The sequence below is a fragment of the Alternaria ethzedia genome (assembly GCF_023757985.1).
Source record: "Alternaria ethzedia strain BMP 0044 chromosome Unknown scaffold_44, whole genome shotgun sequence".
Taxonomy (NCBI): Eukaryota; Fungi; Ascomycota; class Dothideomycetes; order Pleosporales; family Pleosporaceae; genus Alternaria; species Alternaria ethzedia.
The window spans coordinates 124,870-148,458 of NW_026056237.1; the positions used below are offsets into that span (position 1 = coordinate 124,870).

Here is a 23,589-nt window from a genome sequence, read left to right on the forward strand (position 1 = left end):
CATCGGGAAGTGACCGGAGGTATCCATAAGGGTCCGGAGTGGGTCGAGTTTCATCGGGCAAATCCAAAGCGCGCATGCAGCAGTGCGACATGGTTGAATAAATATGAATGGTATCCTTCTCGACAGCGGATGTCTTGGACAGATAATATAAGAAGAGACAAATCGGGAATTTGGCTATCAGAAGGGGCTACCAGGGTTCGCGACACTCTACCCATGGACCTGCACTGAACGTCGTGACGTGCAGCCAACCATCTATTCAGATGCTAGTCCACCACAATCTTGTCCTTCCATCAACTAGTCTTCTTCGTTATGCGATAACTGCATGCGTCAGCTGTGGCTCATCACATAGTTTCTACACTTACAGGAACAGCTTTTCCCTCGAGTATACCTCCTTATCAGGATCATCGTCCACCTCCTGCACGTGGAACATCTTTCGCGCCGTCTTCATGAACGTCAGATCTGCCCGTCTCCTCCTCTTGAAGCAGAAATAGCACACAGTCTTATCGCCGATCAAGTCTTGTAGGGTCTTTTGCAGCAACGGAAAAGCAGGCTCGAAATATACACAATCCGCGGCCAGGATGATGTCCGGGTGTGCTGGTAGCTGTGATGGCGTCGGCTCTCCCCAGTCGTATATCGAGGCGCTGACACGAGGATCCAGAGCGTTCAGCGTGATGTTGCGCTTCATGAGTTCGAACATCGGCTCTTGATCCGTGATATGTAATGTGGTGTCGACTTTGCATCCTATCGCGACCGCCAACCCGACGAGCCCGCCTCCGGCACCAAGCTCGACTATCTCTTTACCTGCGACATCCTCTCGATGTTTCCGCAGCATGTATTTGCTCAGTACCATACCGGCCGGCCATAGTTGACCGCCGCAGCCATTTTTCAGGTCCTCATGTAGTTTGAGTGGGGGTGACAGTAGGCCGTCAAAATCTATCTCGGAAGCGCCCGCAGGTTTGATAGGGGCGGGAGGAACAAGGTCCTGACTGACACCGAAAAAATCGTTCTCTTCGCTATCCGACATTTTTGGCGCGCTGATCAGGAACCGTGGTCACATTTCATCAACATTGGATGTGCCTCTGCGTAGGCTCAAAACGGCATTAGCGTTACCGGATGTGGGAAAGCGCCGCCCCAGGTCTGCGATCGAGGCCTTTGTGACACTCCATCGACATCTGGTGCCGGCACTCCATCGAATTGTTAAATTACCATGTTCGCGTATGAAGCGCCGCAAAAGCATATCACAAAGTCACGAGCATCAGAAAGTGGTGCTAAACATGGCTTCGGCTAATGCACCTTTCACCCGGCCTTCCTGTTGTTGACCATGGAGAGCCTTCCTTATCTTATCGTCGCGCAGCGATCGACACGATCTCCTAGTTAAGCCAATGGCGTCTGCACATACTGCCTATCAAGCGCCTCAATGCTGGGCACTTGGGAAGGGAAGGGAAGCGGACACCGGGAACAGGATACGCTCAGCTGAGGTGGCTTGCTTGTACCTGCTGCAGCTTCAACCCTTGCCCACGTCTTCCCCGCTGCATAGCCTCGTACTCACTACCTGCATCTCTATATCCACCGTTATAGCAAGAATATTGACCTTGAAACGGAACTTCTACTAAAAACCTCCACCATGGGCTTGCCCACCGAGGTCCTACAGGCCTGGGAAGCTTGCGACCGTACTGATACACTCTTCGTCCTTGTCTGTTCGGTCTTCTGTATGTATACCTTTCACGACTATTCACTACATTGACTAACCTTGTCAAGGCTGGGGTATCATTCCAGCTGTAGGCATAGCTTATTCAGGTTACACTACACGCTCCAATTCTCTGGCAGCAGTTATGCCAGCCATCCTAGCAGTGATCGTCTGCTCGATACAATGGTTCCTCATTGGATACACCTTGACATACGGAGAAGGAGGAGCTATCTTTGGAGATTTCAAGTACGCTTTTCACAAAAATGTGCTAGCAGAGCCTGTTGGTACCATTCCAGCAGTACTATTTAGCTTCTTTCAGTTAGTATTCCAGGCCACAGTTTGTGCCATTGCGGTTGGCGGCGCGTGTGAGAGAGGGAGAATACTGCCACTGATACCATTCATATTCGTGAGTCCTACTTGTAGAGCGACGGCATACCTGTGAGCTTGACTGACAAATGATAGCTTTGGTCTACCTTCATCTACAACCCATTAGCTCACATGGTCTGGGGTGGAGGATTCCTTATGGACCTAGGCGTTCTAGATTTCGCAGGTGGTACGCCCGTACACATCAATTCCGGAGCAACAGCAACGGCGATTTCCGTATACCTTTCATACCCTTTGTTCCGCTCGCGCAAGTCCTCAACCCGTACACCAGCGCATTTGGTCATCCACCGGCCGGTCAATTCTCTTTGCCAGCTTCTCGCGATGATTAGCATCTGGGGCTCATGGCTCGCTTTTGACGCTGGCACCACTCTGGCGTTCAACTTCAAGTCAGTAATGGCCTTGTGTGTCACGAACCTCTGTGCTGCCAGTGGGGCGCTCACGTGGATGCTCTACACATATGTGGCAAGTAATCGCCTATGTACGAACTGCATGTGAGACAAACACTGACTTCGTACACCCATCTTTAGGAAGTTGGGCGCTGGAGTCTAGACTCATGTTTCATGGGCGCCATCTCTGGACTCATTATGATCACACCTTCGGCAGGTTTCATTGATCTACCAACAGCCTTCTTTTTCGGGGTGCTCGGTGCACTATTCTGTCGTCAAGCGCTTCGCATAAAGTTTAGCGACTTCGCTCGACGCTGGAGATGGGTTGATCACGGCGACACCTTTGCGACACATTGCCTTGGTGGAATTTTAGCAACGATTTCGACAGGCTGCTTTGCTAGGAAAGAAGTCGCTGGATATGATGGAGTCACAGAAATTGTTGGTGGAGTATTCTTCGATGGGAACGTACGCCAGCTCGGTATTCAGGTTGTGGAGGCTCTCGTCGGATTTTCATGGTCTTTCATCGGAAGCTATGTCGTGTACGCGCTCATTGACTGTGTGCCGGGCTTCGAAGTGTTGGCTGAAGACAAGTAAGTCGCATTGACGATTGGAAAGATGGGGCTAACAGACGTTCAGGGACATCATTGCAGGCCTGGATGCAAGCCAGATGGACGAAGAAACGTTATGGACCGAAACACAGAAGTACTATCCCTATGCCGAGCGCGAAGGCGAATTGCATCTCGAATGACAGACTGGAAGTGTACAGTCTACAAAGATGTGAACCAGCTGTACAGTGGTGCACAGAACAGTCACGGCAAGATGCATCGTAATAAAATCTCAAGCACATCAATACTACTCATAAAAAAAAACAGAAATCACCCGCAAGTCTATTGACGTAACGCAGGGTCGTTGTGTTGACGTTCGTAACTCGCTTCAAATCCATGTAGCAAACCCGCCCTTCCGTCATACCATACGTCCCCAAGCTTTAAGTACACAAGATAAGCACCCATTCGAAACGCTTAGCTGTTTATTCGCGTCTTCGTCCCGCACCCAAGTCTCCTAGCATACTTACGCAAGCACCCACAGACTTCGCCAAGCGTCGTTCCTGGAACATGCCGTGGATCAAAACCATCACCTGCGTAATCGCGAAACCTCCCATTCGTCATAGTAATCTCACAATATGGATAAGAGATACTCCGGATGCGCGCGTGCATTCAAAGTGTGCTGAAGCTGGGATGGAAGCGTTTGCCAAGACATGTCTACGCGTCTTCTTCGGAGGAAGCTAGCGGTTCTTGACCCGCACATACGTAAGGCACGTCAACAGTAGCGCAACCAATCTAGAAGCATGTCAATGAGCTTTGTGGACTAGACTGCAAGTTCTAGGGCCCATCGCCTCTCAAAATCGTTTAGCCTCGCGCTTGGGTACCCACTCTAGACATTACAGCCCTTCCCAGTATAACACAGACAGCCACGTAAGCCTCCAATCAGGAACCACGCAATGGAAATGGGCTGGATTTAGCATAGAGAACTGTTTCAGCGGGAACACTGACGTTGACGCTCGGCGTGGAGATGCCGATTGTGGAGATTCAGAGGTTGGGAGAGGTATCGAAAGAATAGACAGGTCATACACAGTTGCCCGACAGTGATAAAATCTGAGAGAGCAAAGATATATGTAATAGATGCTCATATAGTTAAGGAGAATGTTTCTCAACATTACCACCAACCATACAGTACGTAGTCCAACAACAAGGCCAACCGACACAGATGAAGCTTTCAGCGGCGGGCCTAAGCGTGCATGGGAACCCGCCTGCTTCCAGACAAGCTTCGAATTCATGGTTTCGCCAAGACTGAGGACACTACGAAACAATACAATGTCTTGCGTATGCTTGTGACGACTCGTACAGGTAGAAGAGAAACATGCAGGACAGTGGGCCTAAGGCGTAGAGCAAGGGTAGGGGGACGAGTACCATGCCTCTGTTTCGTTTCCCCTGTCGACATCGCGATCCAGACTTGACATCGAGGCATCCAAACGATAGATATAAAGCTCCTGGTCGAGAGCAGTGCAAGCCTTCACCACCATCACTTCTCTTCGCACCCTCGACCCAACAAGTATCTTCCCATCATGAAGCTCACAGCTCTTCTCAGCGCCGCCCTCCTTGCGCAGAGCTCTCTCGCTCACCCAGGCCAGAGCGCCGCAGAGCATGCCCAGGAAGCTGCTGAGCGAAGAGCCTACCTCGCGAACAACAAGCGGTCTCTTGCCCACTGTGCTGATACACTGAAGGCGCGTGGTAACGATATCGCTATGCACGTCCGCCGCAGTGCCATGGTAGAGAAACTTCGAGCCAAGCGGGCTATCGCTCAAGGTACACTCCCTCTCAGAGTACGCTGATGGCTGGATACTGATATGTCGCACAGATAAACCGTACCTCCGGATCCGCGACCTCGATACTGTGCTCGCCACTGATCACAAGTCAAACATGACTGGCATTACCGCCGATACTGATCCCGCCACCCTCTTTGCAGGAAACAACTCTTGCGTCCTTACACCCGAGGTGACCCAAGGCCCTTACTGGGTCGAGGGCGAACTCGTGCGTGAGGATGTTACCGAAGACCAAGAGGGCATCCCCATGACACTGGATATCCAGATCATCGACGTGAACACGTGCGAGCCTGTTCCTCAGGCTTTCCTCGAGATGTGGCACTGCAACGCTACCGGCGTATACTCTGGTGTTGTAGCGCAGGGCAACGGAGTTGGCGAGGACGACGAGTCCAACTTGCAGAACACGGCGTTGCGTGGCATCCAGCAGAGTGATGAGAATGGCGTCGTTTCGTTCCAAACTGTCTTTCCAGGGCACTACACTGGACGTGCTGTAAGTGCTTACAGGTTTCTATCACCCTTGTTCTGAGTAAACAGGAACTAACTCGAGACAATGTTGTAGACGCACATTCACGTCATGTCTAGACTCAACGCGACTGTAAACGCCAACTCGACCCTCTCAGGCGGCCACATCACACACGTGGGCCAGATGTTCTTCGACCAAGATCTCATCACTCTCGCGGATACAGTGGAACCGTACGCCAGCAATGAACAGGAAGTCACTTCAAATGCCGACGATTCCATTCTTGCGGAGGAAGCTGCGGATGTTGATCCATTTGTGGAGTATGTCATGCTCGGCAACGACATCTCAGAGGGTCTTTTTGGTTGGCTGGCATTTGGCATGGACTCTGCCAGCGCTTACAACATCACCCCAGCGGCGTACTGGACTGACGAAGGTGGCGTCGAGAACGAGAACTCTGGTGGTATGGGTGGTGGCCCGGGTGGTGCTCCTCCCTCCGGCGCTATGCCTTCTGGCACTGCCATGCCTACCGGTGCCATTCCATCGGGAAGTACTAGATAGACCAGAGTAGTTCGAGGAAAGATTGAAGCGTGGAGACACGGTGCTTGCAGGACTAAGTAGGGGGGTTAGCAGTGGTATTTCGAAGGGTGCTAGAGTTTTGAACTGGGGGAAACCAACTTCATCCACTCGTTTGAGGAAGATTCTTTACCTTTATATTGTGTACCACTAGACAAAATCGTCTCACCCCCATTGTGCCCTGAACTCCGGTTTTCCTCGTGTCGATGCTCCGCAGGATGATTGACCGGAAGCTCAGCGGTGAACATTGACAGAAGCGCATGCGCCCCATATGCCTGCATTCCCAATCGCATCATATGAACTTGGACATCTCACTCTTCGAGTGCCTTCAATCCGTCGACCAACGCGCCAAAGCTCTTGACCCTAACATGCTTCTTCGGATCCTCACCACTCCCTGCATCTTTAGCATCATGTACCATGCTCTTCTCTAGCTCGGAATCCAACTGCCTTTGGACCTGTTCGCGATCCAACACCTTTCTGGCCTCGTCGAAGCCTCCGATATCCCTCACGCTCTTGAACCCCATCTCCCTTAGCCTTCCCAGCGCAATACCCGAGCGTCTTCCACTCCGACAATACAGCGTAATTCGATCGTCTTTTCCCACATTTATGCCTTTCGCTGCGTAGATTTCGGGTAGTTGATCGATGACCTGGTATTCAATGTTTACGGTGGGTGCGATGTCGGTGGTAAGGTAGCCGGTCGAGAACTCGGCTGGGGAGCGGACGTCGATCAAAAGGTCTTGGGTGGTCATCGTGGTCATCGGCGTGCGCAGTATGGCGTGGATTGGTATAGACGTGGGGAGAAGAGAGGATATCGGGGCAGTTATGCGACGCGATGGCGGATGGAATGAGGGTGGAGGGGTCGCTGCAATCGCTAGCTTTAACCCCACATGGAAATCCCACCCTGAAGCAGCTGCCATCATGATCTGCCACGATGTATTCTAGCTCTATCACACGACAATCATACACACTGCCTTTTATATTAGATGTCTTTTAATTTTCTTCTTGTATAAGGTGCTGTCACAATGCGAATAGATGGTAGTTGGTTTGAGAATTTCTTTGATTCAGAGAGCTGCAGTCCGGTAGACGGCTCAGTACATGGTTCTATGGGTACGAAAGAACGTATTTTGTCTTCCAGTGCCCATCGTGTAATGCTTTTAACCGCTAATCGCAGCAACACACCGTTTGCTGTAATAGCGACTTCTTTCCTCTTCCTAACGCCAAAGACCTGATTGATACAGGCTCCCAAAAGCCCCAATGGGTATGCAAAAAGTATGAAATGTTGCGCAGATACCTGTGATCTGTCTTTGCAGAGTATGCAGAATACAAATGAGCCCACCCGGAAAAGAAATCGCTGAAGTGGTATAGAACAAACAAAAGGAACTCGGGCATTGGTATCGTAAGTGTCCGTGACATAAAGGACAAGAATAGATGCAGTGTAAACGCAAACATTAGGGTATGTCGGTGATCAGGCGCCATCCAGAGGCGGTCGATGAAGAAAGGCGCAATGAAGCGCAGTACACATGTCTATGAACCCTTGAGGTTCGCGGTCGAGAAATTGAAGTTGAGGAACTCGAACTTGTCTTTCGAATTGGTTCGGCTCTCTGCTGAGAATGTGCTTTGTGCACTGTTGTCGATGGAGGGCGAGCCTCTCGTAGAGTGTTGAGCTTCACGAGGCTCAAGAAGCAGCGATCGGCGGTAGTAGCTTTGCACGTTGGCCTGGTCGCTTGCGTGCATTCGCTGGATTTGGCTCTCCATCCAGTCCTGCATTTCTGGTATGGCAGCCAGTCGGTAAGGAACTTGGAATGATTGGAGCTGGCCGATGATCTTAGCTGTCTTCATGTGTTTGTCGAAGTTGATGACGGAGACGCTGTCAGAACCGGAATCTCCGGGGAGCTGTCGTGTGGTGCCATTGCCGACGTCGATAAACGTAAGATCGGTAAGGTAGATACCGACGAATGGAATGCATGGCGCGACATGGTTTTGCAGACGCTGTCGGAGCACAGCATAGTTACGTCCTACGTCGGTAATTGCCTTCAGTTCATCTAGGCGAGCCTTCGTTTTCGTGGACACAATTTCCCATGTACGTTTGAGACGCATGACCATGGATGAATTGAGCGAGCAGATGATGGCCATCAACGAGTCGTAATTGTTAAGCTCCAGGCATTTTGCCGCAACTTTGACCCACTGCTTGATAACAACAGCACGCTTCTTTGCGTCCTCGAGCTGCAGGATGGTGTCGGCAACTAGGTTTGCCAGGTCGGTCGAAAGCGTCGACATTGCTTTGACGTTGCGAGCCTTCGAATTCTTCTTCTTGGTCCATTCCAGGGCAAGAAGTTCTTCGGGTTGGATGGCACAGAAGAGCCTGGACTCGATAATGGTGAATTGTCTGGCAAGTTCCAAAGGATCGAAGTCCAAGATGCTGCATTGCGTCCTGCCCTCTTTGCTACCTCGCAGAGCGTTGAGTTGGCTCTTAGTCACAATTGGGGACGGCACATTGCTATCCGCAAGAGTGAACGCAGGGTTTGAAGCACCTGTCTGACTGAGCGACGATACCAATCGAGGTACAAGAGCACCAGCCCTTACTTCCGTTACCTTGGAAGTAAGCTCCGCAAGTCTTTTGCCAGCAGCAGGCATAGCAGCCCTAAGCTTTCCGGTGGCGAACGCGAGGATGACGCCTAGAGCAACAGCGTCGCTCTCGCCACACCAATGGCTTTCCAGCCAACCCTTGAAGACATTGTAGACACGAAGACGTACCGGCACACCCACGGTCTGGCTGTTACCGATGTAATCAAAACGGTCGATCAGGCATTGCGCGAGGTCGAGTGGCGTGGTAAAGAGGCGGAACGTCAAATAAAACGCGTTGACGAAGACGACATCTGGGGTAGATTCGAAGGTAGTCAGCTGTTCTACAAGCGCTGGGAGGGAACCACCAGAGATTTGGCCCTCTTTGTTGTAGATCAATTCATGGACATAGGTGGTCTCCAATAAGTGCTCTTCGCCAGCAGCGACATCTTCGCTTGCTAGAGATCGGAGCTCAGAGGAGCTGCCAAAGCTGCTGATCAAGGTTTGACAACTCTCCTTCTTCGTGGGCGAATGATCCGGGGTAGTGGCACGTGTGGACGTGTGAGAGAGAATGCTTGCAGAATCGCCTTGTGCACTGAAGTAGGTGCTGCTCCCATCGTTTACTGAAACGTAGACGCTGTCAGTTTTGGTCGAACCGGCAAAACTTTCCTGTGTCGTGCTCAAGGGACTATCGGCGGAATCAGACGCATGAGGTGGAGCCAGAACCGGAGTAGGCACCGCATTGAGAGGAGGTAATGATGACCGGGACGATCTGAACGACACTGCGGTTGGGCTCTCGACTATTACGGCCTGGGACGAAGGCTGAAGGCTAAGCCTGTTGGTTTCGAGTGGTGATGGTTGCGGCACCTCGGGTAGTGGCTTTGACTCTGAGATGACTAGTGGTGGAGGCATTTCGCGTTCCTCAACTGGCGTAGCGGGTAGTGGCTTGTTGGTCTCCAGGACGGTGTCTGTAGGCTTGGGCGATGCGGACCTAGCTGTGGACTCCTGGTTGTCTGCGTCGGGTTCTTGAAAGATCGTTTCTGAGATCCCGAGACCAGCAGGTTCGGCTTCGAACTCGAAATCGCCAATCCTTTCGATCACAACCCTAGCCTTGGTGACGCAATCACCAGCAGAACGCACACAGCTTGTAGCGGCAGCCACGATCTGCTTCCCTGCTTCAGGCGCCACCACCTCTTCAACGTCGGTATCGGCGTTGATGAACATGTCCTTGGTCGCTTGCACTAGTTCCGTCAAACGGGTGTACATGGTGTCTCGTGCTTCTGCCAGTTGTTCGGATCGTCGCGAGTCTCGTTCCCATACTTCCTCAACAACTTTGAGAAGTTGGCGGCACGCAATCACAGAGTGCTGGGTAATCTGAGCAAGTTCTTCCGAAGACCGTGATTGCAGGTGCAACCCAATAAAGGAGCCGATGTAGCCCAGGAAAGCGTCGTGCGCGGCGTTTAGCCTCTCGGTGGCTAGGTTTCCTTTGCGCGCACTTGCTGATTTACCGGTGTACGACAAGCGATGTGTCATGGAGATACGTTTCGACTGCACTGAGGAATGGGAGGGGAGTATTGGTGATTGAAGTGAATCTGTCTCCGAGGGCAGCGAAAAGGCGACTGATAGGCGGTTCAGGTTTCTCTGCGGCTGAGCAGTGGTGGTGTACCAGTCGTCGTGCACTGATGGTGCACCTTGCGTAACCGGAGAGTCGCATTCGTTCGCCGAAAGCCTGTTCTCGCCCGAGGGGGCTGATATTGCTCGTGGTTCCACAGCAGCATCGACCGAGTCGGACGGCGGGGTGAGTGGTCGATGACTACTGGCGTCGCCAAGCTCGAAGAGTGACAGCGCCACTGCGTCCGTCGTCCAGATGTCAAGGAAACGCACGGCCCGAGTCACCAACTTGAATGATTTGAACACAAGCTCGTCCATGTGTTCGAAAACGGGCACCTGCAGCTCGTTCGACTGCAGGGCTTCTTGCAAGGTCTTGGCCGTCTTGACGAGTGTGGAAAGATCTCCTAAGAGAGCTTTCCGCATGCGCCGTAGACTTACGTGTGTGAGGATGAGGCGTGAATCCTTCTGCAGGCACTCAGTCCGTTCCTGTTCGGAGTCAGTAATCGGGACACAAACACAATCTATACTCGTCCACAAGCTTCACTTACGAGGAAGAGGCGGACGCCAACAATCATGCCCTTGACATAGTCTTGTCTCGAGAAGGCACCGAGATCGCCATTCTCTCCATCGCGGACCAAATCCCACAAATATGTTAACGCGGTCAGAAGATTCCGTATGATGGGATTGTCATAGGGTTCGCAGTAGTTGGTGGGCAGCCATCCGCGGGCCCCTGACGCTAATAGTGTTCCATCGGCCCAGCCATTGGGATGAACAGAGTGGACGAGGATTACATCGCCTTGATTGATGGCGACGGTGATGGACGACTCGTCGGTTGAGGACGACACTGTCGTACTCGGGCTGTAATGATAGAACGCACGGAGGTAGTTGTGGAATACAGGTTGCGGATGTTGTTGCTGTTGCAGAGCCATGGCTTCACTTGAAGTCTTCGGGGTCAGAGGTGGCGATATTTGCGACTGCGACCGACTGGAATGTGTTCCCCTTGATGAGGATTGGCGAGTGTGGCCAAAAGCCCGCGAGCGCGATCTTCCTGGTGACGATTTGTGAATGTTCAGTGGCGCCACTAGTGCGCTCGACCGCTTATCCATCTCTTCTTGCTCAGGAAAGGACGCCATGGTGGAAGAACGAAAGGTGGGTGAGATGCTAGAGTAGAATGCTCCGTCGATAGTACGCTAATTGGGCAGCATTTGGCAGATGATACAAAACGAGAGTCAATTGGCGTGGCGCAATACTTGACGTTCTGGAGTCCTGGCGTATACCGATTGCTTTGCTCGGCTGTTTGCAAGTTAATACTGTGCTGGGGCAACTCCCACGCGACAAACGGAGACTGACATACCCGACGTGACGATAGCTAGCGCTGAAGTGTGAAGCAGGTGACAGATGACCCGATGTGGATGCGAGGCCGGCGGATGGGCCTGTCGTCGAGGTGGTTGCGGCGAAAGCTGGGACGGGCGTCGTTTCCGTTACACAAAGACCGTAGCAAGGCGAAGCTCAGACACGGTCTGTCTCTCGTGAAAGTGTGCAGATGTTTGAGAGTGAAGACGCTGGAGCTAACTGGAAGGAGGGGCTGCGGCTGGGGGATGGGCCAGTGTTGTAATGGCAATAGCAGAGCAGCGAAGACCTAGAGGCGCACAAGGGTCGTGCCTGCCACTGCAGGGGAGCGTGGGGTTGCTTCCAACGGTTCGTGAGGAAGTCGCGGCCCAAGCGAAGGAAAGAGCGACCAAAAGGAAAACAGACGCGCTGCCAGCAGGTCAGGTGGGTTGGGGATAGGCGACCGAGATGCAGTCGAACGACAGGAACATTGCCCTTCTCCACAGTGGCCGGCTGGAGCTGTTATTATCACATCCCGATGGAGGATCCTACCGCCCGCCTACTCGAGAAAAGCTTCGTGTGAACAGGACAGGGGCCTTCTGTCAGGCGATGCAGGGATGTTGGGCCAGGGCTAACGGAGCGTTGGTGCGTGTGGGATGCGGCTTGCTCCCAACCTCGACTATAGCCCGCAGGCATCCTTAATCGCGGCGGCGAGACCACCGACCGTGCAGGCCAGCCAAGCCAGCGCCTGTCCCCGGCATTTCTCCCCTGCCCGCTCGTCATGTTGAGATACCGTGCATTGGCTGCATTCACCCAGCCGATCCGCCGACGGCACGACGACGGGCACAGGAGCTGGCTGTCGTCGCCATTGCCTCTCGCCATCGCCGCTGCCTGCTCATAGGCTGGCAGAGTCTTCCCCTACGCTACTGTTTGGCGCCGCGAACAAGCAGCAAAGCCGCAGCCCTCATACGCACGCTGGGTGCAATCAAAGCATAACAACATACAGTACCCGCAAAGCACGCGGACGCGCGCGGACGCGAGCCAGGACCTGCAGCATCAGGCTTGTCGACCCACCGCGAACCTTCTCCCCGGTCGCAGACTCGAGACCTGCATACGGCAAAGATCAGCCCTCTGCGTGCGCCGCCTCTAACTCGGCTTGGCAACTTCCGCCGGCTCATCTTCCCCGGCTCAAGTGCCTTGCTCCCAATCAAGTTGAATCAACCTAGCCCAATTTTCTTCTGCATCCTCCGCAGTCCGTCCCATTGGCCACATGCGTGAATATCTCGACATTGCTCTTCGTACGCCTGCACCACTGCAAGCCTCCGTCTGAATCCCCCGAACGGTCGGGACGCCGCAAAAATCGATTCGGGCCTATCCCGTTTGCCATCCGTCTACCGTACTGAGCATAATCAACCACACGAGAAGCGAAGGGCCATGCAATGATGCCCGCCCGACGTAAACGTCATCTTCGATATGGGCCTCTTGCCCGGCTGTTGTGGGATCGAGGCGACCTCCCGCCCTACCCCCACTTGCAGCAATGGATCTGCAACTGTGACGATTCTGCGCATCCTGCAGTTATGAACGCCGACCTGACGACAGCATCCCTACCGAGTATCACATGCCGGTTTGCAGAGCATTGAACTGCCTAGACATATCCCTGCTCTTGTTACCTTCAACGTCTTAAGCATCGTCACATATACCATCAGTTCACGCTTCCCATTGCCAATGGGACCTTGGTCAACAACAATATACTTTGCTGGGATGCAGCAATTAAGCGACTCCTACTTGACGACGAGCATTCCACGACCACGTCTGAGCCTGCTGACGGACAGCGTGTGGACCTCGACTTCTACACGGTGTGCATCCTCAAAGGACTGTTTCAACAGTGCATTTCCATCAATCTGCGCAGCACCGCTTCGAATGGCCGTCAAGAGAAGATGTCTTCCAAGACTGCTATATTCTCCTAGAACTCTAGTGTACGCCCTTGAACGCCCTGGCCGGCCGCTTGTCCCAGGCTTAGTCTAAACCCCCACTCCCCACTGTTGAGCGACTGTCCTGTCCAGCAACCTACTACGGCTAGACCCGGCCAGACACTCTGTGAGTCTCTTCAAGCATCTCCGCATCGTCAAAGTGAAGATGCGCCCAATCCCGACGCCGATCCCTTCGTGAAAATCCACACTCGAATTCTCCACCCCTGTTGATATGCTCAAAAGCGGCTGGCTCTTCGACTTTCATGCTGAAAGAGACTTTGATCTACACCCTTTCCTTCCTAAAGCAGCTGCAAGCGGGCTGTGAACTATCCTTCCGCGGTACAAATGCGGGTAGTTTGTTTTTCCAATATCAAACTCCAAATCGTCGCGGCTGACAACACTCTTTAACAATGCAGTATGATAATACCATCGTATGCGCAAGTGCACGGCATACAATGGGGGCAAAGTAACAGACAGACGCCACTGCTAACTTGTTCTCACAACAAAAGAAGGTGTGAGACTAGCACTGGCGGGGCGACTATTGAAAGCGGCGGAAGGTAACATACCGCCAACCCCCTTTAGCCAGGCAAGTTATTAGTAGACGTTCCCAAGGACAGTGCCAACAACGAGAACGCCGTCATTCGGTTCACGACACTCCCGTGCGCGACGGACCCTGGCCGAGTTTGGAGGATACGCGGTGACAGCGGACGGAAGCCAGCCGTGAGGGTGTGAGTCAAGATACGTTATTGAGAACTCGATCGTGCTTAGCCTTTGGGCTATCTCAACACACGGTGCAGCTTTGTTGATCGTCATTCTCGAAATCTCCCATTGTCGCACGAGACCCAAAGAGAAGTCTAGGTCGAGAGATCGACATCGCAGGCCATTCATCTCACTTCATCTCACCCTCAAGTACGAGTGGATCTTGGTACAGGCGCGGTTTTTTGTGTAAACAATTTCGAAATCCTATTTCATGGTGGTAGCGTGCAGACGGCGCAGAGAGGTGTTTCATCGTTTTGATGCCCCGGCGTAGTTCGCTCTCGGAACTACTCAACAACTCGGCCCTTCTCTCACTCGGATTTTCATCATAAACATGCCACTGAACAGCTCCCGCCTAGGAAGCTAAGGGCTGTAGCTTTGTCACCAAACTTACCAACCTCCCGACCGCGGGAATGCGTTAGCTGCCGGCAGCCAAATCGCCGACTCTGCACTGCGCCATGCAGGAACCAGCACAACGAGCCCGACGTGTTAGTATTGATACGACGTCATGGCGAACCTGCTTGCTCTCTCGTAGGATGGCCGACAACATCGACATTACACGTTGCTGTCCATTCATGGAAGTGAACTGTTTCTCTGCCACGGGCCTCACAGCTGTGCCGCAAACCCTTTCTCAGCCTCCAAGCCCGGACCACAAGCCACATGCGAAGTGCAACACCGACCCAGGATCGCGGTACGCATGGTGGATCCATTGCAGAACGGACATCACTCCGATGCAGCATTACCGAGGCTCGGTTGTTAATATCCCTTTGGAAGGACTGCGGACGTCATGTGAATAATGTTGAATGCGCCTCTGCGGCGTGGTTTACATGGACACGAGGTGGCACAGCTCCGAATCACATTCAGACGGGCGATCGATATGACCGTTGCCCCGTCTGCACAAACGAGCGATCGATCGGTACCGGTTTACCAACGAACATATCTTTTATGGTACTGCTCATGCCTACGGCTGGCGGCGTAAGACAGCCACTAAGCGACTACCAACGGCGTCTTGTTGCGCTCAAATCCGCTTATCTGGCCATCTCGTGCAAAGTAGTTAGGTGTATGTAACATCAATTACACATGACTCTGCGGCGTGAGGCGACGCCAAGTGCCTGAAATACCACCAGGGAACTTACCAGCGGATGGGAATTCAGGATGCCAAGCAATAGCGAGTACGATGCGCCCACTGTCAGCCTCACCCAGTTTGCGCATCCCTCTCGGTTGCCATGTACGCATGCGTCTCATCACGTCTTCCGATTCCACGCGCGCTCGGCTCATGCCCCCTGTCACCAAGGTTGCGTAGGGCGCGCTCAAAGATCGGCCAAACAGTCAATCCGACACCTTACGTTGTAGACGTTCAGCATACCTGTTACCCAAGGTAGAAGAGCCGTGGGTATCGTTTCCCGCGTTTGAGAGCGTTCCCAAAAGTCGCTTTCTTGATTGAATTGGAGTACTTGGAGAAACTCATCAGAGCACCTTGACGTTGCATGTTCCTCTAATATCTTGAAGGAACGACCCCTTGGTTCCTGCAGGATCTCAGCTCCGCCCGCCACGATAAATTTCTGCCTGCGGCGTAGTCATCGGTCCTCCGCTTCATCTCCCCTAGGCCTCGAAGACGCCTCATCTACGTCAGGAAAAATGGCTGTGGCTGCGACGCGATACAACGAGCTCGGGAGACCCCTGACCTACTCTTGCAGGCGGCTGGACGCCACAGCGCAATGCTGCAGCACACAGCGTCGTGCAAGTATGCAGGTCAGACCCATACTGTGAGGCTGCTTGTACCTGCATTCCCGTACACGCGGCTGCAAGGTTTCCTACATGCAACTACAAACACCATGCGTAAAACGTCATTTTACTCAAGGATTTCATACTAATGCAATTTGCAGGCTGATGGCATCACACGCATCTCCAAACCCAATTACTACACAGCAGAAACACTCATACGTTACAGCTACATCTGCATGCGCAGGCAATTGTCATTCTGAGATACTTCATCGGACAAGATTGCGCAAACACGAGTTCCCGTACAATCCACAGACCAGAGCTATCGTCTCAGTATCCGCTTCATCCCCATTCGCGGAATAAAATCCACATCCCTGTCGGTCTCTCCATGTACAAACCCGCTTCCAATCTCGCCTCTTCGTGAACCGCGCAAGGTATCCGCATGTTCATTTCACAATGTGTAGGGAAAGCTGGCGTCAGATCATACTTGAGGCGTGTGAGCCCTGTCTCACGTTCTTCTTTCTTCAGATTCCGTTACTGGAACAAGTAAGATGGTACAGAGGTGTTGAAGACTGCTATTAACACCCTGGTAAGCTATTGCAGTGGTCAAGCGGAAGGTATTGCGTATGTGGGATCTGCAGTGAGCATTGTTGGTGGTTGTGGGGGAATGTTGGTTCTGGCTTGAGAAAGAGCCTCGGGAGGGTCCGACACGAGATGTAACGTGCGCACGTGGCTATGCGAAGGGAAAAGAAACCAACGTACCTCCAGATAAACGGTATCGGGTTGCTTTTCCTGTCGCGAGGAACGACAGCACCGCTTCCAGATGTCGGTTTCATGCGGAGTTTGCTGCTTTTGGCATCAGAAGCAATGTCTTCTTGCGACACGACACAGAAAAAAACGATTCAAGGTGCAACACCACTTCGGAAAGGGCGGCAGCGCAGTTCGCAGTTCTCGACCACGTTTCGATCACAAACGTCCATCGGGATCGATTTGCTTCTCGTCATGCGTTGCGATGCGATGCGCGCCATTGTCACATTAATCACAGAACGTTGCTCCAAGGAATCTAACTATCGCGCCAGGCGGCGGACTATTTTCGCCATCGTGACCGCTTCACGATTCCGACTTGGCGACTACAATTAAGTTCTCTATATCGGATCCTCGAGACACTACTGTAGGTCGGATCAAACAGATCTTGGTACTTCGGACAATACTAACAAGATGCTAGTGTGCAAAGTATGTACTGTCTTCGCTACAACGTCGCCCGTTACAGCTCATTGCATACACGAAACCTACCTTCCTTTTTCCTTCTCATCTTCCTCACCTGTCCGTAGTCTACCCAGATTTTGGTTTCGTATCATACTTCTTTATTCCGTCTCCACACGACTCACGACCCTGGTCAGTTATGCCATTGCCTTGCGCATAGCCGCGACTCACGTACACGCATTTTTCATGCGTCAAGCCTGATCAGGCGTTGCGTGCTTTGTCACGCACAACGCGCATAACGTTTTCGTCATATTTGCTTCTTGTATCTATTGGAAGGATGCAGAGTTTACGATCTGCTACGAGTACATGTACGGCATGACGAGAAGAAACACTTGGCTGTGACTATTATCACCAGCTTGCCAGCCTCACTGCGGTGTTGCGATATAGTGTTTAGCAAAGTGGAGTAATAGGACTGCCAGGGTATATGCGCGGAGAGCGTGAGCAAGGCCAGGCGAGAACAGAAGGCTCCATCCATGTCTTCACCACGTGTCGGCTTGTCCGGACAAATGGGGAGGGGTGGGTAGAGAGTGCCTAGGATCATTCTTCGGTCATCTTGGTTTTAATTGCTGTTGTTAAGCTAACGTTTCATAGTTGACAACTCGTAAGAATGCGTGACGCAACACGCATTCGCAATGCAACATCGCGACCTTTTTCTGACATGCGCACAACAGCGTACCTGCGCTGGAGTGTTGCGCGGTGTCTAGACTGCTGCTCCCTATCACTTGCTACCTACCACCGGAAGTACATGAATCAGTTGCTTGTGCGCCGTGGGCAGTGATCGACCCCGTCACGCGCATTGCCGCCCTCCACGACACGGGCCCATCAACATGAGCCTCTCAGCCCAAGTATTGCTGAAATTTTCATCGAGCATGCACACCTTGGTATCTGCAGTCGAGACTCGGTCTGGGTGAGATTGTGCGGCTCCGGCGCGGCTCCAATCTTCTCTACTGATCTCACCCGATGAGACCGTAGAATGGCCATGCAGACGGCGCTTCGCATAGGCTTATGATGACGCGCATGCTGACAGGACCCCTTCGCATCGAGGCGTTCACTCATGTTATCGCAACCCTCTTCTTGGGATATTGCCTGCGGTCCTGTCACGCAACGTCGCTCGCGGGCCGAGGAACGGCCTTGACGGGCCTTCTTCAAGGTTGCTCCTTGTTCTAGGCTCGGCGCCATGGGCAGTATCGCGCTGTCATGACTTGCATATCAGCGTGTTTTGTCCCTTGAATGTGAAGGGTCCCTGGGGATTACACAGCGGAACTTCTGGCCGATTTACATGGGGCAACAGAAGTCAGGTGAACGATGTGGATCGCGGCTGGAGAATGGCGTGTTATGGTTACGTTCGCGACGCCTCGGATGTACAACAAGTTCTATTTGGTATAGATGATCGTCTTCGTAGTGTGCAATGGATGTTTCCGAATCGAACACGTCAGTCAACATTGCCGAGAAGAGTGAATGCATTGTACTGTGACAGTCTCGTTTTGGAAATATCACATCCCTCCATCTCCATATTTCAGCTAGTGCGATGCCTTACAATGGCATCTTGAACGAGACATCGGCAAAAGCGACGCCAATCTGAGAACCCATGCTCCCTCCAAGTGTCAACTCCAAGCGTGGTTCTCGCAGATTCGTGGTCCCGGGTCTAACGGCGTATATGGCCGTGGAATGAATTTCAAATCCCTCAACCTCGGCAGAATTTCTAGATGCTGTAATCCTCTCTACCATGCCGATTACATCCGGACTGACCGGATGAACGCGTATTGACAATAATAGTGTACTACGCTTGGTCGAATTCGGATTGTCATCGAATTGTACATGTTGTGGGGACAACCCCATGTTGTCGCGAGAGGACGTGGACGAGGTCGATGATGAGCGTGGCTGCTGATAGCGCATGGCCGATGGCTCGATCTTCTTCCGGTGCAACAATTGCTCCAGTCGAAAGCTGATGCGAAAGATAGTGTCACTTCAGCGCGTGGGCGAGCTCACTGCATATCCATTTCGTCGTCATCATAGTCGGCTGTACCAGAGTAACCGTTCTCCAGGTCTTCTCTGTCCCGATCTTTTCGTTGCTGCTCTCGTGAAGCTGCGATCTTCCTGCTGACTGTTAACACTAACCGCTCACCACTTCCGCCTAGTACGTACCTCAGTCCATCAATGACACCGGTAATGAATGTCCTACCCTCTCCTACCTCCATACCTCCTACACCGTTCATCTTGAATCCACCGCCCGCATCTAGTACGTCTACACCGCTTCTGAGCTTGGCCATGCGCACTTCCCTCAGACCTCGCAGCAGTTTCCGTACATTGTCCGGTTCCTCAAAGTCGTCTGAGGCTGTCTCGAGCAGCATTTCACCTAACTCGAGCCAGTGGTATGGTAGAGCGTCCGCTGATCCTCCCGCCGTCGAGTTGAGTAGGAAGGGTGGAGAGGTAGGGATCGTGTTGTTTGAAGGCTGTGGCGGCAGTCGAGGTGGTGGGGAAAACGTTTCTGCGTATTCGATCTCGTGCTCGAGGATGGCGTTTAGAGAGTGCGTGTTCAGCCATGGTGGTGGAAGTATGTTGGCGCGGCGCTGGCCCTTGAGGAGTAGGGCTAGCCACAGAGGGATGTCTGTTCGGTGCGGAGGGACGAGGGGTTTAATGGGGCCCTGTAAATCATCAGAATCTTAAGTCACACGCAGTGCGAGTATACAAGTAATCATGGCGGGGTGTTGGAGGGGCAGGCATACACCAAGAAGCTCCAGTCCCTCGAGTCTTTGTCGCGGTATGACAGTAACGAGCTCCATTTCGCAAAGGAACGCTATTTCTGGGGGCGTCAGCCCCGGTGGGAGAGGCAATGCCATGTTGCGACGCGTGGTTTCGCGACTTCGCGTGGTGGTTTAACTTTTGGGATCGAACATTGAAGACGCGCCCGGGCCGCGGTGCGCTAGCTTGATCAGGATTACCCGTGTCTTTCAAACTGTTCATTGATCAACACCACCACCTCTCTAGCTAACCAGTCAATCGACTAGAGCAGACTGATGGCACCTCTGCTTCAGATGTGGGCTTTCCCCAGCGCTATAGCGTTCATTGTCTGGCTCATGGCCACATGGTATGGCGAAGTGATGCACGAAGTCCCGAACCCCTACCTGGCAAGTATCGACACTAAGGAAGCATTCCAACACTAACAGAATACCAGGATGAGTACTTTCATGTTCCACAGGCCCAGAAATACTGTAAAGGCGACTACTCATGGGACCCAAAGATCACAACTCCACCTGGCCTGTACGACTGCCTCTAACAACGGCTTACTGAACACAACTAATAAAAGTCCAAAGATATTTGATCTCCAAATTACAAAAGCCGCTGTTAGGCTGTGAAATAGGCTCTTTGCGCCTTGTGAACGCCCAAGCCCTTTGTGTCATATTGGTTCTGAGCTATGGTATCCTGCGTATACTCCGGACGCGTGATAACCCAAGCAAAAGCTTGTCCGATAGTGGAGAGAAAGCAAAGCCGGACCATGCCACGCATGACTCTACCTACATGGTTGATGTACATTCCGCTCTCAATGTCGCGCTGTTTCCTCCTCTTTTCTTCTTCTCGGCGTTGTACTACACAGATGTGTGGTCGACTTTGGCCGTCTTACTGGCGTTTTATGCGTATCTGGCGAACTCGGAATCGACTCGGATTGTCACGAGATATTGCAGCGCAGTGTCTTTTGGTGTCTTTGCACTTCTTTTCCGGCAAACTAATATCTTCTGGGTGGCTGTATTTCCCGCTGGACTTGCCGTTGTCGATGCGCTCAAGAAAGATGCACCTTCGACGATGTCAGACAAAGCAGATCCTATGTTGGCCATACAGACTGCCTGGGAAGACGGTACAGTTCACGACTGCTCCGTTCAAGATGCGGGGCTCCAAGGTATGATTCGCTATGGGAGCCTACTAAAGCAGTTGCTGATAGTCTGTTAGATGTTGTTGTGTTCGTGTTGTCCTTGGTCGTTGCAGCCTTACGGAAACCTTTGCTCGTGCTCAAGGTTGCTTCGCCTTATATCATCCTCTTAGTCTTGTTCGCTGGCTTTGTAGCCTGGAACGGGAGTGTTGTCCTTGGTAAGCGTAACCCTGGGCCTCCACGTTGACAAACTACTGACATGAAGAGGGGACAAATCGGCCCACACGGCTACCATCCATCTTCCTCAGATGCTGTATATCTGGCCATACATAGCATTCTTCTCAGCGCCACTGGTGGTCGGGTCTTTGGTTGGACCGCTTGTTCCTTTTCTACCCATACGTCTGCAGACAGTGTGTCACGACTACCGTATCGCCTTTAGCTTGGGGCTTCCAGCGCTGCTCACAACTGGACTTTTCCTAGCCTGCAGCTTCCTTGCCGTGCATTTCAACACCATCATCCACCCGTACACCTTGGCCGACAACCGGCACTATGTTTTCTACATCTTCAAGATGCTTCGACTATATCCAGCATTGAAATACCTCGCGATTCCAGCATACTACGTCTGTGCATGGTCCACGATCCAAGCGCTTGTCTCACCAACGAAGACCGTCTCACGAGCGGCGGAGCAAGCACCGGAAGAGAAGATCAAGACCGACCTCTCCAAAGACACAGTTGATCGCCAACCCTGCCGGATAAGCTTTGTTATCATATGGCTAGCCACGACTGCTCTATCGGTGGTTACTGCGCCTCTTGTAGAGCCCCGTTATTTCATCCTTCCCTGGATCATCTGGCGACTTCATGTGCCGTGTGGTCGAACCACGAACTCGAGAAACGGATACGATATCAGACTGATTCTGGAGACTGTCTGGCTGCTTGCTATCAACGTAGCAGTCTCACATACGTTCCTGTTCCGCACGTTTACGTGGGCTAGCGAGCCTGGTAACTTACAGAGGTTCATCTGGTAGGGAGATGAACGTCAAATCTCGGCGACGTTTGATGGCTCTACAGATCCACATCTTCAGCAAGTACCACCGCAGTTGAATTTGATTTGAGTAACTTTGTGCCTTTGAGCGCAGCTAAGCTATTGAGGCAGTATCGGCTCTTTCAACATGGTACTTGTTTGGAATCAATCACAGAGATACATCCTCATAATACGCCCGTGGTTCATGGGGGTCTTTCTTGCTCAGAACTAAACTCAATTGTATCTAAACCATTTCCGTTAAATTCTAGGTAGTCCTCATTCTGTCCCAAAGACTATCTCTACAGTGAGCATGGTTCATCCGAGAGGTGCGCCGGACTTGCAATTCCCCTGCTCTGCTAATAGAGTTTGTATGGTTAGTACCTGTTCAAGCATGAAACTGGTCAAATAGCCTATGCAAACATGATAAACGCCTCACTTCGACGTCCATGACATTATGTGGTTGTACAATACTCTCGAATAACATAACCATATTCACTCGCAAGAATAAACGCCGTTTCCACCGCTCCAACGATATGGTCTTCGTCGGTTCTCGTTGCCCATGTGATTTTTGACTGCCCGTTCCGATGCCCTTTCTGCATACGTTCTCCTTCTTCTTGAACTGTGCATACTCATTCGCGCTTCATAGAAACGCAGAATGAATACCACCCAATGCGCCCACCGTGCATCAACCCATTGTGCCATTTCCTCTAGTTCTTGCCATGATGTTGCTCATTACCCATTGTCAATCTCAGCACGAAGTTGACAATGACGGCGGCAAACAGGGCAATGGTCAAAATGGTGGGACCCAGCCTGTCGTCGAAGCCGCCCTGGCCCCTAAGTCTTATGCTCCTTGCGCGCCAGTGGAAGGTGAAGAGGGCGTAGATCATGGCCATCATGGCAACGAGGGTGAAGAGGCCGGCGGAAATCTTGCCAATCTTGTCGCCGAAGTTGAGTAGGCCAATCGCGAGGCCGCCGAGGATGACGGTGAAGTTGAGCCATGAAAGGAAGGTGCGCTCGTTTGCGAAAAAGACTTTGGGCTCGACGCGCGTAGGGAGAGCGATGCGCTTGCCTAGAGAAGAGGGTTAGTAAGCGCATTTGCGGAGGGCAGGAGGACGCGACATACCCGGGGCAGTCTGGAGAAGCGGTTGGGTAGACATGACGATGGTGATAGCAGCCCCACTGAAGTTGCGACGCGAGCTTTGCGATGGTGTTCCTGACAAGGTAGAATGGGCAATTGACGGGCGCCGGTGAATCCAATGCTTGGTGCAGCTTCAGACGAAGAGAGTGGTGGCAGGAGAGAGTTGTCGAGAAGAAGTCTGCTGCACTGTGCCGTCAAAGCTCGATGTTGCGGGTCGCGATGGGAACCCATGCACTCGCGACTTGCGTCGGCCTATCATGACGCCCACGTGACAGCGTTGCATAGGCGACGCTCATTGGCTGTGAGGCTGCATACGGGGATGGCCCGGTCCCTCTGTGCCACGTCCAACTCCGGCCGCCGACGCTAGTTGTGGCCAAACACTGATCCTGGGAGTAAACACGACATTCACACTGTTCACTGCACAGCATCACCGTCCTAGGCATCGACATACTTTAAAAGTCAACCAGTCCCTACATCAATAA

The 23,589-nt window shown here is 52.4% G+C and overlaps 7 protein-coding genes across 7 annotated transcripts; 2 read left to right on the forward strand and 5 right to left on the reverse strand.

Annotated features, from left to right (window-relative positions):
* Positions 1 to 290: 290 nt before the first annotated feature.
* On the reverse strand, positions 291 to 1,024 carry J4E87_010207 (uncharacterized protein; the record flags this gene model as incomplete). Its single annotated transcript, XM_049381781.1, has 2 exons — positions 291 to 318; positions 363 to 1,024. 2 exons carry the CDS (start codon positions 1,022 to 1,024, stop codon positions 291 to 293), a joined length of 690 nt encoding a protein of 229 aa, XP_049228488.1.
* A 1,607-nt stretch (positions 1,025 to 2,631) lies between these two features.
* J4E87_010208 (uncharacterized protein) lies at positions 2,632 to 3,205 on the forward strand (the record flags this gene model as incomplete). Its single annotated transcript, XM_049381782.1, has 2 exons — positions 2,632 to 3,047; positions 3,094 to 3,205. The coding sequence occupies 2 exons, from the start codon at positions 2,632 to 2,634 to the stop codon at positions 3,203 to 3,205; spliced, it is 528 nt and encodes a 175-aa protein (XP_049228489.1).
* Positions 3,206 to 4,579: 1,374 nt separating this feature from the next.
* On the forward strand, positions 4,580 to 5,855 carry J4E87_010209 (uncharacterized protein; the record flags this gene model as incomplete). The annotated part of the gene is made up of 3 exons (XM_049381783.1): positions 4,580 to 4,820; positions 4,873 to 5,327; positions 5,397 to 5,855. The coding sequence occupies 3 exons, from the start codon at positions 4,580 to 4,582 to the stop codon at positions 5,853 to 5,855; spliced, it is 1,155 nt and encodes a 384-aa protein (XP_049228490.1).
* Positions 5,856 to 6,181: 326 nt separating this feature from the next.
* Positions 6,182 to 6,628, reverse strand: J4E87_010210 (uncharacterized protein; the record flags this gene model as incomplete). The annotated part of the gene is made up of 1 exon (XM_049381784.1): positions 6,182 to 6,628. The coding sequence occupies one exon, from the start codon at positions 6,626 to 6,628 to the stop codon at positions 6,182 to 6,184; it is 447 nt and encodes a 148-aa protein (XP_049228491.1).
* Positions 6,629 to 7,394: 766 nt separating this feature from the next.
* On the reverse strand, positions 7,395 to 11,176 carry J4E87_010211 (uncharacterized protein; the record flags this gene model as incomplete). The annotated part of the gene is made up of 2 exons (XM_049381785.1): positions 7,395 to 10,529; positions 10,592 to 11,176. The coding sequence occupies 2 exons, from the start codon at positions 11,174 to 11,176 to the stop codon at positions 7,395 to 7,397; spliced, it is 3,720 nt and encodes a 1,239-aa protein (XP_049228492.1).
* A 7,892-nt stretch (positions 11,177 to 19,068) lies between these two features.
* Positions 19,069 to 19,923, reverse strand: PSF2 (DNA replication protein psf2; the record flags this gene model as incomplete). The annotated part of the gene is made up of 3 exons (XM_049381786.1): positions 19,069 to 19,180; positions 19,229 to 19,728; positions 19,810 to 19,923. The coding sequence occupies 3 exons, from the start codon at positions 19,921 to 19,923 to the stop codon at positions 19,069 to 19,071; spliced, it is 726 nt and encodes a 241-aa protein (XP_049228493.1).
* A 2,753-nt stretch (positions 19,924 to 22,676) lies between these two features.
* VTC1 (vacuolar transporter chaperone) lies at positions 22,677 to 23,126 on the reverse strand (the record flags this gene model as incomplete). Its single annotated transcript, XM_049381787.1, has 2 exons — positions 22,677 to 23,038; positions 23,093 to 23,126. 2 exons carry the CDS (start codon positions 23,124 to 23,126, stop codon positions 22,677 to 22,679), a joined length of 396 nt encoding a protein of 131 aa, XP_049228494.1.
* Positions 23,127 to 23,589: the final 463 nt, after the last annotated feature.